The sequence below is a fragment of the Parus major genome, chromosome 3 (genome assembly GCF_001522545.3).
Source record: "Parus major isolate Abel chromosome 3, Parus_major1.1, whole genome shotgun sequence".
NCBI classification, from domain to species: Eukaryota; Metazoa; Chordata; class Aves; order Passeriformes; family Paridae; genus Parus; species Parus major.
This window is the reverse complement of record NC_031770.1, coordinates 28,365,018-28,383,266: the sequence shown is the minus strand read 5'-3', so window position 1 is coordinate 28,383,266 and position 18,249 is coordinate 28,365,018. Positions and strand designations below refer to the sequence as shown.

The following is an 18,249-nucleotide window of genomic DNA, read 5'->3' as shown; positions in this document are numbered from 1 at the left end:
GGATTAGTGTTTTGTTTTCCTCTTAGCCCAGGTGGGCTGCTCTGCTAGCCTCTGCCCCATCTACCATTGTTACAGGTAACAGCTGTCAGGATTGCAGCTGCTCTTATGAAAGAAGCCTTGAAATGTGCTGCAACCAGGCACCTGGCAATGCTGAACCCATTTGTTCATAGTGAAGAAACATGCAAGCTTTTACTTGTTCATGGCAAAGGGAGCTTTTTAATGACTTCAATTAACAGAGAGAACTCCAGTTAGTTCTTGCTATACAAAAGTGTCCACAATATCATTAAAATGAGATTTACAAGTGTCATAACTCCGCAGCATAGTCAATAATACAGCCAATCATTACAACTGAGCACCAAAACAGAAGGGGGTAACATCATACCACTGAGGAATTGGATGAAAAGAAAGGAGTATGGGGGGGAGAAGGTGCAGAGGAAAAAAGAAAAGTAATTTTTTCTTTTCTGTCTAGATTGATTTCATTCTACAAAATGCTACTCTGTTAAAATTGTAAAAGCAAAACCATTTTTGTATGTTCTTTCTTTTGTAGCAGCAAGCTTTCTCTAACAAGCTTTTTGTTTTAGTGCAAATAGTCTAGGCCTATAATTCAGTAAAATAATTAGAACAGAAAAGACACAATATCAGAGAGAATGCCTCAGAGCTGAAATTCCCCAAAACTGCAAAAATGACGTCAACATCACTATGAGAAAAGAAAGGTCCCACTTCAGCAGTCATCTTTAAGAACTTCTGAGGCAGAAACTATTTCACTGCAGACAGTAAAAAAGAAAATGCATGATCTAAAACTTTTGAGGAAAAAAAGATAATGGTGCCCTCAAACCTTCAACAATCCTCATGGTCACCTATTAGTCACTGAGACTTCATTTCACTACTGACTCCTGCTTCACAGCAGCAAAATGCTACTAATGCTTTGAATTTGTTCCATGTGAGTGGAATCAGAACCAGGCCCTTTCTGGATCTCAAAGCAGACTTTAGTGACACTAGTAACTTATCACTCTAATAAAGATGCACTATCCCTTACTGATGTTATTTTGAACTACACAGTATATCAAGATATATACAACAGTTTATCCTCTCACTGAGCAATAACAACTGGATACCTATTTCCTACACATTTTAATATGGTTTTAACATCAAGTAACCACAAACAAGAAAGTGGAATAACCCTTTAATCATACAGGATAGGAGGGGAACAATTAAGTAAAGCAGGATGAGATTTTATTATTATCTTGTATTCTGAGATTTGTCCTGAACTCCACCTACTATTCACAGAGGAATGGTAATGCATCTTTAAAAACTTATCTCTTTTTACATTTTATACAGACAACAAAACTCAGATTCTTTTATTTAAGGAATCAAAAATTATTAGCCTAAAAAAAAAAAAAAGAAGATTGTAGTATTTTTAATGCTTTCTTTATTATATCCAAGTCTTGAACAGAAAAAAAAAAGATGTAAACATGATAAATAAATAAGAAATAAATGTATATTGTTCCCCCCACCTCTTAAAATGTTTGACTTGGCCTTCCTAATGAAAATGAACTTGTGTCATGATAATAAGATTTCTTATATTTCAGAAGTCTGTTTTAGAATGAAAAAAAAAACCAAAACAGTAACAAAAAGAAAAAAAGAAGCAACAACCAAACACCAGGAATGTGATTTGGGAGGATGTTAAATTAATGGCAGGCAAATCTGCTAGAGCAGGCACAAGACGGCTGCCTGCCAATAAATAAGAGACCAAGGAGAAGGGAGGTGTCTTAGGTTTGTTTTCATTTTGTTTTTTTCTTTTCATTTAGGATGAAGGCCAGGTGGATCCTACATACAGTAAGCAGCAAAATTAAAAGTTCAGATAAACTAAATAGATCATTTAAATAATAATTATAAAAACACAACAGAGAGCTACTGTCCCCAGCATGTTGGTCCCAAATCCCATCACACCACAAGTGGATTGAGACTTACCCAGTCTCCACATCTACAAGAAAGGAATATATGAAGGCAATGCCACAACCGTGAAAGGAAAAGAAGGAATGAGGGCAGAACTGGAATGGCAAACATCACCTAGAAGCTGAATGTTTCCTTCAATGCAGCTGCTACTACTCCTCCCAGTTTGGCATCGATTAATTTAGGATGTTAGGAGAGACTTTGTTGGGCCAGTCACCAGGGCACTGACCCGATACCAGCTGAAATTCCCTGGGCCTTTTTCTATTGACTTCAACAACTCTGTCAGCACAAGTTACAACAGCTCCCACATCCCCACTACATGCAGAACATGGAGACACTACATATAGGAATTGGCAGGGAAGGTGCTCATGGAAAATAACATTTTGGGCATGGGAAGGACAATCAGTTCCCAAAGAGCACACCAGAAATGAAGAAAAGAAGAATGTAGGGCCAGACCAGAACAGAAGTGAAGTTGTACCTGCCTGCAAGAAACTAAACAAAAGTAAGGCTGATCCACAAAATAGAAAAGGCCAGAGATGAGTGATCCCAACACAGACATTGTTTGAGAGACTTGAGGGAGAAAACGGACAGGCACAAGGTCTCTGGGGCTTTTTCCAAACAGCAGAAAATAATCCTCTTTTCTGAGCAGTTTCACATGGCTTCCATCAGTATCACAGGTCCGGAAAGGGGAGCATATTTTCTTTGAGCAAATGACCAGGCAGGAGGCAGTGGACAAAGACCAGCTGCACCTCCTTTTGGCAATGATTCAGTGGCCAGAAGCAAAGGTAGGTTTCTCTTGTTCCACCAGTTAGATCTGAGGAGACACCTGACTACCTGAAACCCCTACAAGGGGTGGATGTTCCTGATCTCACAAGAGACAGCAATCCTGGTCAGCTAGCCTCAAAAGTAGATGCATCATTTTAGGATTCACCCACCACTTGTCAGTGGTGTGTTCTCAAAAATGTGTGGAAATTACATGCCGAAATGTTTTATTAATAGCTTTAGGTTTTCAGTCCAGAGTGGCCCAAACAAGCATTTGGCAAAACAGAAACAGAGAAGCTGTAGTTTCACCTAAAGTGATATCATCTATGTAAAACCCCAGGAAAAGTGTATCCTCTCTGCTAACTATGAGAAATTTAAGATCTACTTTATTAAAAAGGAAGTTTTGATGTACATGTAAAGACAATACAACTCCTTTAACTAATTTCACTTTCTGCAGAACCTCCATTTGAAACCTGTAGCACCAATATCAAAATGGAAGTGTTTAAGCAATATAGAAAAAGCCTAAATCCAATCAGCTTTATGAAGCAAAAAGATCACTCACATATTTCTAGCAGGTTTGGTAAATACCTGGGTTAAAAATAATAGTTATAATAAAAAAGTCAAAGTCCACCTTTAGATGCAGAATAGTGTCCCTTTGAAATGATTCAAGGAATGGGAGTGGCCAGAGTTTGACAGAAGCCACCCCTGCTGAGTAAAGTTCCAGTTCCACAAGACTAAACCCTATAAATTTCCAGTGGAGTTGGTGGGGACTGCAGCAGTATTGCATCTCTTACAGCTAGCCCTATAATGTATGTTGCATTTCTCCAGGTCCAGCCTGAACAAGAAATGTCCAAGTTTTGGTTGATTAAAAAAAAAATTAAAAAAAATTATGTGTGTGTGTGTGTGTATAAAAGAAAAAGACAATCTCACACCAAAAAAAATAGCTGACACCACAGCTTCAATAAGCAGGACCAAAGAGCTATCTCCTAAGCAGTTTAGCTGGCAAGCTGGGCAATCCTAGCGTGCACAGGGTCATGGTTTGCCAGTGCCTTGACATCAACAGGAATTGAGCTTGGCTCCAAGCAGAAACAGATTACACACATTTCTGTTTTCAGTGGTGAACATGAGCACTGGAGAGCTTCTGCTCTCTGTAAGCACTTAGTACTAACAGTCAAGTCCATGGGCTAGAGAAGGACCCAAGACTAGGGAAAGAGCCCTTTGGTTTGATTCTTTGTCTTCAGGCCAATCAACCACAACAAAATGAGATCAACTGTAATGCAAAGAAAAACCAGAGGCCAAAGACAAAGGGGCAAATAATGCCAAATGATTTTCACCAACTGTCAATCTGTCATTTGCCAGAGCTTGTCAGAAGCTGTTTTAGTTCAACAGGGTCAACACTTTATCCATGCCATTCCTGCCTGGTCAGGAGCTGGGGCCTTGTGGCCTATGCTGTGCTGGTGGATACATGCTGCTTTGTTTCCCAACAATGAAAAAATCAGCAAGGGTACAGCCAGCTAATTTCACTGTCTCAGCTGCTGCCAGTCTCCATCCTAGATTTATAGGCATGTGGTGCCACCTTTTTTTTTGTAGCATGTTCTGCAAATGGCCAAGGGGAGGGGAAGACTTACTAACAGGAAGAGATCAGCCTCTGAGTCAGGAGCCCTGATGGGAAGGAAGATGTAATACTCCCTAGACAGCAGGCAGCCCAGGAAAAGTAAACAAGCAGCAGACTTGATATCCAGTGAACTAGGGTAAAACCCTGCCAGAGACTGCTACGTGTCAGCACAGCAGCTTTTCTGATGCTACTTTGGCCCTGAGATGCTAACTTGTTTTTTTGAGGAGCCCAAGGGGATAAATATATCTTTTTAAAAAAGAAAGGCTTCCACATGAGCCTCCTGCTGTCTCTGTGCCTCAGGCTAGAGACTACAAGCTCTGCCCTTGCTGCTGAGCTCTTGGGCTCCTCTTGGTCCCCCCCATCTCCTGGTCTTCCCAGCTGTCATCCCTCTGTCTGGGCAACCCTACATGTTTTCCACAGCTATTCCCAAGAGGTCAGATCCTAATAAGACTTTAGAGTTCAGAGTAACTGAGTGAAATGTAATGGGATCGACAACATTGGAAATAATAAGCAGAGAGAGAGAGAGAGAGCAAGCACAAAAGAGAGAAGTTGTAAGACCACTAACCAGAATGATTTAAGCACAGAGCACAACCGATCAGGTCAATCCACAAAGGAAAGGAATGACTAGCAACTGTCTGCAGCTCGCCTTTAGTCCTGGCCAGGAGTGCTCCCCAAGTCCACTATAGCCACAAAGAGGTTTCCATGGGCAGTCCCTACAGAGGGGACATCACCCTCTCCGAACAACCCTGGCATGTCAGTCCCACCCTCCTGTTTCCTGCCTCCAGGGAGCTGGCGTTGGTCCTCACTCTCCTTCCTGGAGCTGTAGCACTTCCCCATCCTTGTTCTTGCTGCCCTTGTGCTTGAACGATCCTGTGCCTGTCTCTAATCCCATGGAGGGGGCTCCCCCCATGGTGCTGTGGGGGATATAACACACTGGCAAAATGGGGAGCTGCAGGGGGATTACAATGCCAGCAAGGTGGGAGAGTTCAAAGAATCTGAGGACTGGTCCCCGCTGCTGCTGCTCCTCCGGTGAGCTTTGGAGCAGGACTCAGAAGGGGAGAGAGGAGACTCCTGATCCAACACGTTAGGGTAGGTGAACACCAAGTTGGAAGAGCCAGGAGTGATGGCTGGTGTTGAGGTCACCACAATGGGAGTGTTGAGTGCCACCTCCTCCCCATAAAAACCTCCAGCAATGCTGATGGGCTTAATGACAGACCTCTGGGCTTTGTCAAGGACCAAAGAGGAAGATGGGATCTCTTCCTCCACAGGCTCCTGCTTCACCACCACAGCTCCACTTGCTCCAGTCCTAATGCTCTGGAGGCTGCTGGATGGTGGGCTCCGACGTTCCTCGGGGCTGATTTTGCACACAGGGCTATGAGCCACCAGCATAAACTCCAGCTTCTCCTTCTCCTTCTGGAGCTCAGCAATCTCCTTTTGCAGCACTGACTTCTCCTCCTCCAGTACTTCAGTTTCCTGCAGACAAAAAGGGAATAAATAAAATAGCAAAGGCTCAAACTACTCACATGGAACAGGGCCACCAAGTCCAGACCCCATCTGGCACAGGCAGATACACCCAGACTCTTAATGAGCCAAGCAGACAACCAGGTCATTGCCAGTGGAGCATCTTATGTTTCACATGTCTCCCAAACATCACCATCTAAGGGTTATAATCTCACGAATTTGCCTTAATTTTCTGATGGCAAGTTTTTGCTACTGTCTTGGCCTGTGACTTCAGTCTTCTCCCTTGCTCCCTGCCTGACAGACACCTTAGCAGAGGACCCAGATCTCCTCCCATTGTTTTATTATGTTAGGCTAGTAATATTCTTTGCACTTTGACAGAGGTAGTCTATAGCAGTCGCTAAACTGTTTCCATTTTATTTCTTTAGTGCATATTCCAGTTTAGGTCTGACACTTGTCTAACTCTTGCCCAAAGGACTAACATTAGATCACCCCCTGATGCATCCTACGATTAATACATTTAGTTTTCCCATGGTCACATCATGCAGATGGATCATAGTCAGTCTGGGAGCAGTTAGTACCTTCCCATGTGAGGAACTCGTAACTTCACAAAACTCACACTCAGCCCTTCAGGATATGACTTCCCACTTTGCACACTGCTCTCACTTCTATCACTTTAGTCACAACATTTCTATAGGATATCCTGCCTCCCCTACACTGAGAACACCTCCTAATTTGAAGCAGTAGCACATTTGACAGGTGTGCTTTCACTGCTGCTGTGCTTGTTAACAAGATCATTGGATAAAACCAGGCTCTTGGTTCTTGACCAGGAACACTGAAGCCTTTCCTCCAGCTAATTCCACACAGCCCAATCTTGTCTTCTCTTCAACCAGTGCCTTACCCATCATCCCTTTGTTCTTATGCTCAGTTCTACCTTCTCCAGCTTTACTAATTACTACTCATACAGTATCAGGGTACATATCTCTGTGGTGCTTCCTTTTTGAAGTCAGTGAGTTACTATCCCACCTCCAAAGAAGGAGTAAGCTTAAAGGGTATAGCTTTGATAGGTACACATATCTGCCTTGTTTCCTACAGCTTTTAGATGATCCTACCTCTTTGGTGCTTTTCTCTTTAAAGCCTGCCTGTGAGGCACACAGTGTCTTTATTTCCACTTATGAAAGGTGACCAGAGTCAGGGAGACTTGTGCTAGTTAGTTGAGAACCAAGGAGAGAAGAGAGCTCCTAGGACATTTTGAGCACTCAGGAAAGAGAATTTTAGGGTCTTAAGCTCCAGGCCCAAGTCCTCCTCATCAGTTACTGTTGATATAGGAACAGTACCCTTGGGCAGCCTTGGACAAGAAAGGCAGAGTGTATTTGAAGCATCTTCTCAAACATGCTGGTGGAGGAAGAACAACGCCCTTGGAGCTGATCGGAAGGGTGGGTAATGAGAGAGAAGAAATGTACGCAGGGTACATACCGCCTGGAGTTTCTCTGTTAGCTCTCGACGCCTGTTACGACACTTAGCAGCTGCCAGCTTATTCCTCTCTCTCCGGATCCTTCGTTTCTCTTCTTCCTCCGGTGACAGCTGTGGGCAAGTACCAAGAAAATCCAATCAGATCTGAGCAAGGCTTTCCTTAAAGTTTGTGAGGATTTAACTGCAATGCAAAGGAAAAAAGCCTGGTCTAGCAGGATGCCGAGCACTCCCCCTCATCATTGATGTCAGCAGAAGATGAAAGCATGCAGTATCTCTGCCTGCACCAGGTCTTAGCGGAAGGGTGAGTAGAAGGAGCAGGGCACAGGGAGAGGATTGTGTAAGAGGACAGTTAATCTGCACCAAGGCCAAACAGATAAATGATGCTCTGACTGTTTCACAACTTGGGTGGTACATTAAGCAAAACCAGAGCACAATGTTGTAAGTGCCTTTCTTGAAAGAAAATATCTGCTGCTTCCCACACAAAAATAGTTGTTTGCTTGAAGGTCGGGATAGTGTACAGGGAAAGATAGGGAAATCAGCAGAGCTCCCATGAAGTCCGTGAAGCAACAATGATTTACACCACCCAAAAATCTGACCTCAGGTTTTTGAGCACTCAGCAAGATAACACACTGCTTCTTGCATCAGCAGGCAAGGCTCCAGCGATATCAAGGGCTTCTTGAGGCCAGCTGACATCCTCACTGATGTAAATCAGGAGCAATTCCATAAAAACCCATGCAGTTACACTCTTGTGAAACCAGAGGAAGTGAGTAGGAGCTCACAAGACCTGGTCGAAGCTATGCCTAGCTTTTGGGGTTTGAGACAAGGTTTTACAAACCCCATCAGCAGCAGATAGATTTGTGCCATGGCCAAAGCCAGGGAGTCAGTACAGCAGGGCACAGAGTGGGCAAGTGTGGCCCCACTCTGCTGTGGCACCCCGCATGCAGAAGCCATGCAGACAGCTCAGCATGGGGATTCTGGACACGTGCTCAGCCCTGCACTCCAGCCTTGTGCCTTATGTTTCACCCAGCACATGTGTGCTGCAGGGACTCTGGCCTGGTGACTGTAAATGAAAGCAAAACCCTGACACCTGGCAAAGCACATGTCTCACAGATTGCCAGCAGAGAATGGAAACACCTCTTCAGAGAAGCTTCAGTTTTAATATCCTCATGCACTGTCAATGTCACAAGTGAGACATTCACAGTTTTACTATCTTTTCTTTTTATTGTTAATTTTACTCCAACCTCAACCTAGTTTGTTTTGGCTTGCTCTAGCTCCCTAAGTTTGATGTTTGCAGTTTGAGTAAGTTTACTTCAGGCTCTGGGCTTTCCACTCGCTCATTTCAGCTTTTTTCAGGATCTGATCTGTGCCTGTGATTTCACCTGCATGTAATATGAGCCCCTGAATGCTCACTGAGCAACACAAGCAATTCCAGGATTGCAGGACACAGAATATAGGCCCAAAAGCTTTTTCCATCACAATGTCCATCTTGGGGGGGGGGGGGGGGGGGGGGGCAGTACCTCCACTTTGCTAAGCAGCATTTTTCCCCCAGTAAGGAGCTCTCCCTGCTACAGCTCCTCCCACTCACCTCCCACCCCATATGAGTGCAGGGTAAAAATGTATTTGCACACAAATATCTCCAGTATGGCAAAGCACTGACCATACACACAGAAGCTATGCTTACTTGGGACCCCTGTGTAAAATTTTCAAGAGCCCTTTAATGTACAGATCTCATTGAAATATGTTTGGAATAAAATTTCTGCTCCGAGAGCCTTCAGCAATTAAAAAATTATCTGTTTCAGAGACTCTGCTTTGCAAAAACTGCACAGGTGGGGCAGAAGCCCCTAATCTGGATGGATGTTCTTAACATTTTACCAGAGCTAAAAAGGAATATTCCATCAGTAGCTGCTAGATTTGTTTGAAAGTGGTTGGATTGGGCAGTCTTTTTGCCCATGCTGTACACACTATCCATAGCTTGTCCAAGCCCAATACGTGCATTCACTGTCAGGAACATTCATCAAAACAGGCTCTTTTCATAAAGCGTTACACAATGTTTTCCAAAAAGACACTCCGATGTGGTGGTCAAAGCACCAGTTGTGGAAACCTGAGCCAAAGGGCCATAGTAAAATGCCTGGGTAGTGCCTTATCACGTGTCTAATCAAAAGGACTTGGCTTTGAATGACCCATAATGATCGGCTTGCAAATAAGCCACAGGCCAGGAATTGCTTGGCACCAATCCTTCAGCAAATAACTCAGAATAACAAATAAAGCAGAGAATATGGTGATCTCTTCACAGCCAATTTGTGAACACAGAGGCAGCATTTGTCAAACAAATTAGTTGTTGCTAATTATTCCTCCAGTTCTGTAAGACTTTCTTTGCCTTTGGACATCAGCCCTGCATGCAGGGAACAGGGAAGTAGCTCCAGCTGGTGGAAAAGGCTGGCACATACCAGAACCACCATGGTTACCCCATCCTTCCTCCCAGAAAAGGGTCCTCACTGCAGCCGTACCAGCTCCCCACACAGAGGTACTGCTAAACTCTGACTTCTAACCTCTTGGGTCTAAATCAGACAGCAACTCCACATAAAATAATCGGACTGAATCAAAACAGATTACGTAGAAGTGGAGCTGGTCTTATTAGAAACAGACCTCACACAGCAGCATCCGTTCATGTCTGGAGGGTGTCTCACTGCACTGCTCTGCAGCAACCCACACAAATGCTGCTTGGGAACAACTCGGGGAGTTTAGTCAGATTTTTTCTATTATTATTTTTTAAAAGAGAAATCAGCCTAGGACTTTGAGTAGCTGCTCACCAGACAGCCCTGGAGAAAGTGATTCTTACTAAGATAAGAACAACAGTGCTGATTTCCAGAAGATGACATGCCTGCACCTAGTCCACCAGATCCAGAGTCAGAGCTTGATAATCCCATCAGGAAGCTGAACACCGGGCAGCAATAATACAAGCCTCCCCATGCCAGTTATGAAAATATCACTGGGTTTGGAGCAGAGAAATCTCTTATGGGATCCCCCACCCAAGCGCTCCGAAAAAAATCAAGCGATTCCAGGTCTGTAGTGGGAAGGTGGATTTAGATCCCAGTCATCCAGAAGGCACTTCATATTAGAGCTGAGGTGTTTTAGGGAAGCTGCTCTTCCCTGCATGATGCAGGCTGGTACTGGGGGCATCACACAAATAGAGACTGGAGCAGTGCTAGCAGCTACAAAGCTGATGGAAAACACTAGTTGATGTAATTTGGTGTCAGATTTGTAAAGGATCTATATGAAAGCTGCTCTGCTTTCTTGGAGGTTTCCTTCTGCCTGGAGTGGTAGAGACACTCAAACTGAAACCCAGGGCTCAACTTCAGAGTTTCACCTGCTTTTGAGACCAAGCTGCAATGTGAGCTGGTGATGCACAGTGTTTGATGAAACAAACACTTGGGTAAACTGGATAAATCTCACCATATGATGAGGAGTCAGCAATAAAAGTCACCCTCCAGCTTACACCCTACACCACCCTAAGAAGCCCCAGCATGTCTACAGCACCAGGGATGGACCTTGGTACTCCCCTGTGGTGCTGGGAGATCTCATGAGTGGTGAGGGGGAAAATCTCTGTCTCTTTTCAAGGCACTCCCAGCTGCTCTCCCCACTGTAGTTACCTGCTCATCTCTCCGTCTCCGTCCCACTGTGGTCCCGATGGTTTTGATGACACCAGGACGCTGGAGAGCTGTGTGTCCAGCCACCGAAGACAGCGGGGGCAGCGGGTGGCTGTAGGGGTGCGAACGGGAGTAAGGGCTTGACATGGAGGTGATGACGGTGGGCTGGACCATCCACTGCAGGTCTTGGCTGGTTGTGATGGCGTTGATTGTAGGGATAAAAGCACTGCCTGATCCTGGCATATCTACTCGAAATTTCTGGGAGGAAAGGCAGGAGAAGAGGGACAGGAGCAAAGAGACCATCAATGAGAGCAGAACATAAGTGGTTACTGTGAAACCAGCTAGGCACTCAGGAGCAGAACCAGTAAGGATCAAAGCAGCACCTGAAGCGAAAACACCAGTAGCTGGTGCCTCTGCAGCATCTTAAGCTGCCCCTGCCTGCCACAGTCCTCTGAGGAAGGCAGTGGGCTCAGGAACTTCCCCTCCAGAGCAGCCCTGCCCTCTCCCAACCCCTTTCCTCTTCCCCAAACACCTCTGCAGCATACCCTAGTGCAGTCTCCCCACTCAGGCACTGTCCACACTGCTGCCACCTCCTGCCAGTGCTCACCACTCCTTCCAGCATGGAGCAAAAGGGGAATTAAGGAGTTTCTAGAGAAACACTTCTCTTCAAGCCCAAAGAAAAGGAAGAGAAACTTCAGTTCTGAAATGCCGTTACCAAGTAGAGCAAAGCCTCCTTTCACCAAAGGATCACCCTGAAATTTGGGCTTGGTTCATGTAGGGCTTGGTATGACAAGAACAGCAGCCTGCTTCTCCTTCAGTAGCTCTGTGCTCACCAAGAAACCCAGCCCTGAGATGGTTACGTGCGAGGATATGTATTTTAATAGCAGCCTATAAAATAGTTCTTAGGATTCAGATCGGACAAGTTCCCTGCAGCTCTCTGCACTGTCTAGACAAAACAAGGCAGCAGTAAAACCAAGGCAGCAGCTTAATGATCGCCTCCAAAATATATGTACACCTTCTTTCAGACAGAGGTAAATCCATCTGGATAATATGCTGGCACTAAATTGCAAGGAAAACAATTGCTTGTCCCCGGAGGGGGAAGCAGAGAGAAAGAATGTTTTTGTCTACGCTGAGCTCCTTCAGGATGCTTTCAATGGTTAAACTGGAATTAACACACAGACAAGCCTTGCTCCAGCAATCACTCAGCAAGGGACAGGGCTTATAGGACTCACAGCTGTCACCACCACTGGCTTGCAAGCCTTGAAATTATTTCATTGAAATGAAAAATGCACATTCTTAGGTCAACAACCTAGCTTCCCAGAGAAGCGAGAGCCCTTGCATCAGCCTGACCTCAGCTCAGGTAAGCGTCCCAGATAAGGGACACCACTTCAACAAAGATTTCCTTTTCAAGGTGTGCCTTAGTCAAGCACCTTAAGAGCTTTGTTAAACCAAGGCTACTGCAAATAGTATTTCACATGCTGATAGCTACAGGCCAGCATTAGCGAGCTGTGAACACCTGAAGACCAGGAGATCCAGTCTGAATACTGACAGCTGCTGACTTACACCTCTGAACAGCTCAAAATCTAGCAAGAAAGGATGAGAGAAGAAATGAGTAAGTCAAGTTAAGCAGGTGGGGAAATTACACAGAGGAGACGACTTTTTGCCAAGACCTTGGTAAAACCTCCAACAGCACCTCAGAGATTTACTTGGAGCTTGAGTCAAACACAGCCTCAGCTCATCCCACATTTCAGAGTCCATGTCACCTTTGCTCTGCATGGTGTAGGCTGTGACCACATAGCACAGAAGAGGATGCATTGGTGCCTCCATAACCAGAACACAAGAGGACCTTAACCTTGCAGAAGGAAGTGTGAGACCAGTTGAACCACGAGCTCAGCTCAAGGGATTTGAGCCCTACTTCCAGATCCACAAGTGACTTCTACCACGACCATTACCTATCTGTGCCATCCTCCCTTTCACATCAAAAAAGCAGAAAAGGAATGTCCTCTCTTCTTTGCAGGGACACTAGAAAACTACGACTGCAAAACATCCAGAGAGTTTCTGGTGCTTTACCATAGAGACTGGCATTCCAGAGCTAACCTTTGCCTCTAACACCCTAAACTCTAACAACATGCTAAAAATTCCCAACAGAGGAATTTTTGGTTGAGAGAGTGAGATCCACCACCAAATCAACCACATAAAATACAAGCACCTGACAAAAATCAGGCTCTGAGTATTGACTAAGCAAGTGCTCCATTTCCAATCACTCCTGTATTCAATCTAGGACCCTTCTGTAACACTAGCAGTGTCTCCTGGACAGCAAGGGGGAGCTGCTCAGTTCAGACACATCCCTCTGCATCTCCACAATGCTTGCTTGCAGACCTGGGAGAACAGTTCCTCTCTGTGCTATACCCCGTATTTGTAACCACCTTCCCTTCTAATAACTCAAAATATCTTAGAAATAAAAAAAACCCAAAAACCTCAAACCTGTATTTTCCTGTATTCTGTACTTTCCAAAGGCAGTATTTTTCCTGGATAGCTAATTAAGGGACACACTGCTGTGTCAATCTGAGTTTTAAGGCACAGTATGCTCAGTCTAACACTAGGTTTTACAAGCATTGTTTCCTGACTGATCAGGCTTTCCCTACATACCTTGCTTTTCCTGTTAGGATGTTGTACCAGATCAGCTGTGCCGTGCCAAAATGCTGCTGGCCCCCCACATTCTGCCCCATGGTCATCAGGTCTGACCCTTGGGATGCTTCTGGTTGCAGTGGCAGGCTCTGAATTCCCTGTCACCTCTCCTGCATAGCCCCTTTGAGAACCAGACTCCTCACACAGAAGTGCCAAACCTTTTCCCAAAAAGCAGCCCAATCTTTTCTCTCCTCATCCCTCCTCCTCTCAGAGAGTTTCAATGCCTCTGCTAGCCTGGCAGCACTGCCTGCCTTCACTCACCTCCCCACTTCTCTTTCCAGACCCCCTCCTGCCTTCTCCTCTCACAGCTCTCCTCTCCTGACCCACAAGAGGCTCCTGGAAGCATCTCTCTGCCAGCTCTCAGTTCTTCCTCCCTACAAGGAATTCAGAGCACTATAAAAAGATGAAGTGATAGGCAGATTGCAGGGCTACACACGTAGCATGCACTCAGCCATGAACCCACTGCTCTCCTCCTGACCCAAGCAAACACAGATGAAGTTATCATTAAAAAACCCCAACAACTAAACAGCAAACAGAAAGAGTCCTGTTATTAAGTGTGCCAAGAACTGAGGTCAGTCTCTGCTCTGCCTTAAAAATATGGGGTTGGATGAGAGCCTCCTCAGATCCACAGACAGAGGAGGCTCCAGCGAGTCCTGCCACAGGCAGGGGCAGACTACATTAGGAGCTCACAACTTTGCAGCACAGACAGCATGGGGAGATTTCAAGCTCTGGCTTTATGGTTCCTTTCTCCACCTTAAGGTTTCTGTATGGCACTCTGCTGTGTCTTTGCTTTACTCTGGACCTTCACTGACATCTGTAACTAAGTGCTGAGCAGCACCAGAAACCAGTCAAGAAATGGGTATAATGTCTGGGGGTGGGGGGGGGGGTGTCAAAGCCAACAATAAAGTGACCACAAAAAATCCTAGAGCATATTCAACATTACTCAATTATCAAAATATAGTGTATATGTAATAGACCTTACAATAAATACAAAGCCCTTGATAGCTCTCCTATGTTGAACATCTCCTCAAAGGAAAACTGGACACAGTGCTATAATATCTCAGGGGAAAGCTGACCACTCTGAAACAGTACACAAACTCTTCCCATTAAAGTCTATGTTTACCACATAGCAAGTCAGTGATTAGGAAAATAGCATGACACATAACTTAAAAGAAAAATGTTCCAGTGTGGTGCTGTATGGGAAAAAATAATTAAAAAGCATTAAAGTTTTGGCTCAGAGACACAGTTTCCATTTAAGCATGTGACAGATGCATCTTTTTTTTTGCTTTTGGGGAAAAAACACAATAAAGAAAAAATTTCAGCAATGCATATTTTTTGTAGTGATAAAACTGCAGCTCTCCAAAGACCAGAATCAGCAGAACAGCCTAACTGCTAGGGTAAAGGCAACACTTACATTTGATCCTAATCTACAACATCTGTAAGGATCAAGGGAAAGATGGAGCACAAGGCCTTGAGAAATGTCCCGGATTCTTAAAGAAAATATTTATGTTCTCGCTAAGCTAACGTCCTGCTCAAAGCCCTGTTTCAGATAGTAACCCTAGAAACTGGGCTTTGGTCCCCATATCAAACGGCACGCACGCGAGCTGCCTGGGGAAGATGTAGAGCCCCAGAAAAAGGGGGAAACACAATTATTGCTCAGTCTGTGACAGTACAAATATGATGACAGAGTTTCACGGCATCCTGCAGCAAGTGCTGAATTTAGAGAAGATGTTAAATCACAGGAAAAAAGGGAGAGTGAAAATTTGCAGTTTGCCGAGCGTTTCCAGTTTCTCAGCCCCCCTTCCCGCTCCCCCACCCTACCCTAGTGTTTACTGTAAACCAGGGAATAAGCTTCAGCTGAGCTAGAATCCCTGGAAACCCAGTCCTCAGCCCGCAGAGGGCACCAGCGAGATGCGTTTGGAGCAGGCAGGGAGCGGCAGCGAGTCATTTCTGGTAAAACTTCTTTAATGTGAGGAATGTCACGGGCTGGTACGGCTGGCAGAGTTTAAGACTGGAGTTTTTTTTCCTTTTTTTTTTTTTTTTCTTTCCTCTCTTTTAATTATCCTATAACTCCTTGACGCGAAGGCTACACTGTTCTCACACTGTTAGATGGCTTACACAAGCCACACAAGAAATAATATTGTGAGAAAAAAAAAAAAAGGTGGGGGGGTAGAAAGCCCAACTCTGAAAAGACAAAAAAAGAGTAAGGCTCGGCCAGCTGATGTAAACAAGTTATGAAATAACCCAAGTTTGTATAACTGGACCGATTGTGTAATGCCTTCACCAGAAGTGGCAGATTTAGTCGATCTAGGCATGTAAGTCATTCTGAGGTATTTTCTTAGGAAAAATAAAAGGAAAAAAGTACCAAACCACACGACTGGGCTTTCAGGTCCGTGAATTCACGGCGCTTCTACAGGAAATAGTCCCCATTCTTGAAGCGCCGCCCGGCAGCGGGGCTTGAGTTCTGAGCGGGGCCGGGGAGCGCTCGGGCAAGCCCCAGGAAACTCCCGCTCGGAAAATACCTCGGTCAGCCGGAGAGCGGCCGGCGGCTCCCGGCAGAACCACGGATCGGGCGGGGAGAGGGCTAAGCAGAACGGCACGCCGCCGGCCGCGGGGTCCCAGCGTGGCAAAGGCAAAGAGAGTGTCAGTGCCCCGGAGACAAAGCTTAGTGGGGGAGAAGCGGGCAGACAACCCACGGCGATGGAAAGACCCAGAGCCCACTTCCAGCCATCCTCCGTATTCCACGGCGGCTGCAACAGGTCCGCGAATAATTCGGGCGACACCTCCCAAAGTCGCAGCGAAGCCGCCCAAAGTGCTGCGGGCGAGTCCCGGGCACCATCCGGGCAGGCGCGATGAACATGGACAGCGAGAAGCTCACAAGAACAAAAGCAGGAAGGAGGAAGAGTTCGGTGCACCCCTGTATTGGCGTTACCGACCTCGCAGTGAAGTCGCCCGGAGGAGCCCTTTGACCGCCGAGCGGGTCCCGGCCCGACGCTGCGGCGGGTGCCCGGGCGACAGGCGGGGGCTCGGCACCCACGCCCACCGACCCCGCTTCACTTGGGGCTGGGCCGGCGGAGTGCCCGCCGGGCACTCCCTTTCCCCGCTGGGAGAAGGCCGTGCCTCCCACAATGCTCCCGGCCCGACAGGCGAGGAACTCCGGTCAGCGTCCCTCCGGACGCGTCGTGGCACCGCTCCGGGACGGGCGGGCAGGGAAGGAAGGCAAACGGCGGCGCCCCGCTAAGGGCGGCGGGACGGAGCGGCGGCTGCGGGCAGCCCCACGCCCCGACACCGCCTGCGCCCCCGCGGTCGGCGCCTCTACGACGGCCGTCCGCGCCTCCACCGCGGAGGAAGCGCCGGCCGCTCCCCGGGCGTGGCGGTGAACTCCCGTCCCGGGAGAGCTCGGAGCAGCCCCCGGAGGGACCGGGGAAGAGGGACAGCACCCGGCCCTACCTGCTGGGCTGCGCCACTCGAGTAGGTCTCGGGGTGTCCCGGGGAGCCGCTGCTGCCTCTGGAGGAGGTGTCGAAGTTCCCGGGGTAGTCCTGGTACATGGTCCGAGGTCGGGCCGGGGGAGCCGCGTCCCCGCCTTCCCACACCGACACCCGCCGCTCCCTCGCCGTCTCCCCGCCCCCTTCTCCCTCCCAAATCTTCAGCTCTTGCCTTTCGCCTCCCAACGCTCGCCGCGAAAAGGGGAAAAAAAAAAATAAAAACGGCTTTGGAGATGGGGAAGAAAGTGGGGGGAAAAAAGGTAAAAAGAAAAAAAATTAAAAATAAAGAGACAACAAAAATAAAAATAATAACAATGATGATAAAGTGGCTCAGTTGACAGCCGAGCGCCTGCGGGACGGGACGGTAGGACTCGGCGGTGCGGCGAAAGCAGAGCCGTGCGCTCAAGCGGGCGCTCGCCGATGTCCTCTCTCGGCGCTGCCCGGCGAAACTCTCCCCGCCGGCGGAGCGGCTCCAGCCCCGGGGGCTGCAGGCGGAGCGGTTCTCCTCCGCCTCCCCAACCTCCTCCTCCTCCACCACCACCACACACCGGCCGCCCCTTTTCCCGGCGCAAGGTGACTCAGACGGGTCTTGCGCCCCGCGGCTCGGCGGCGCTGCGAACGGGAGCTCCGCGCGCCCGCGGTGACTCAGAGCAATGGCATTGCCCCGGCCGCGCTCGCTTATTATCCGCCCGCCGCCGCCGCCGCCGCACCATGTGCACTCGCACACGTCAAACCCGCGGCGCACCGGCCCCACCTTGCCAGAGCGGAGCCTCCCACCTGCCGCCGCGGCGGGGGAGCCGGCCCGGCCGCAGGGGAACAGCGCCCGCCTCCGCCGCGCCGCCCGTCCCGCTGAACCCGCCCCTCCCGGGCCCACGGTGCGGGTCGCTACGGCTGGGCAGGCGCAGCGGCGAAGCCAGCGCGGCGCCCGGTTCCCGGCAGGCCCCGCCTCCCCCCGCCCCGCTTGGTGCCGTCCGCTGTCGCACTTTGCCAAAAATGGTCATTTGCGTCGCACGACGCGAGCGCGGGTTTCCTTGCCGCTGATGACGCGCTGCGAGAGGGATTCCCTGCCCGGCCGCCGGGATTTAAAGGGACAGGCGCGCCGCTGGCAGAGGGGAGAGGGGGGTGGCAGCCGGGAAAGGGAGCGCAGATCTGGCCCCACAGACCGTC

The 18,249-nt window shown here is 47.8% G+C and overlaps 1 protein-coding gene across 2 annotated transcripts; it reads right to left on the bottom strand.

Annotated features, from left to right (window-relative positions):
• Positions 1-187: 187 nt before the first annotated feature.
• FOSL2 (FOS like 2, AP-1 transcription factor subunit) lies at positions 188-17,806 on the bottom strand. Of its 2 annotated transcripts, none has more exons than XM_015622599.2 (4): positions 17,047-17,806; positions 10,912-11,166; positions 7,265-7,372; positions 188-5,803 (listed from the first exon to the last, which is right to left on the bottom strand). In XM_015622599.2, the coding sequence occupies exons 1-4, from the start codon at positions 17,143-17,145 to the stop codon at positions 5,291-5,293; spliced, it is 975 nt and encodes a 324-aa protein (XP_015478085.1). In that variant the 5' UTR covers positions 17,146-17,806; the 3' UTR covers positions 188-5,290. The 2 variants fall into 2 exon arrangements, with proteins under 2 accessions (XP_015478085.1, XP_015478086.1); XM_015622600.3 differs by lacking the exon at positions 17,047-17,806 and adding an exon at positions 16,533-17,018.
• Positions 17,807-18,249: the final 443 nt, after the last annotated feature.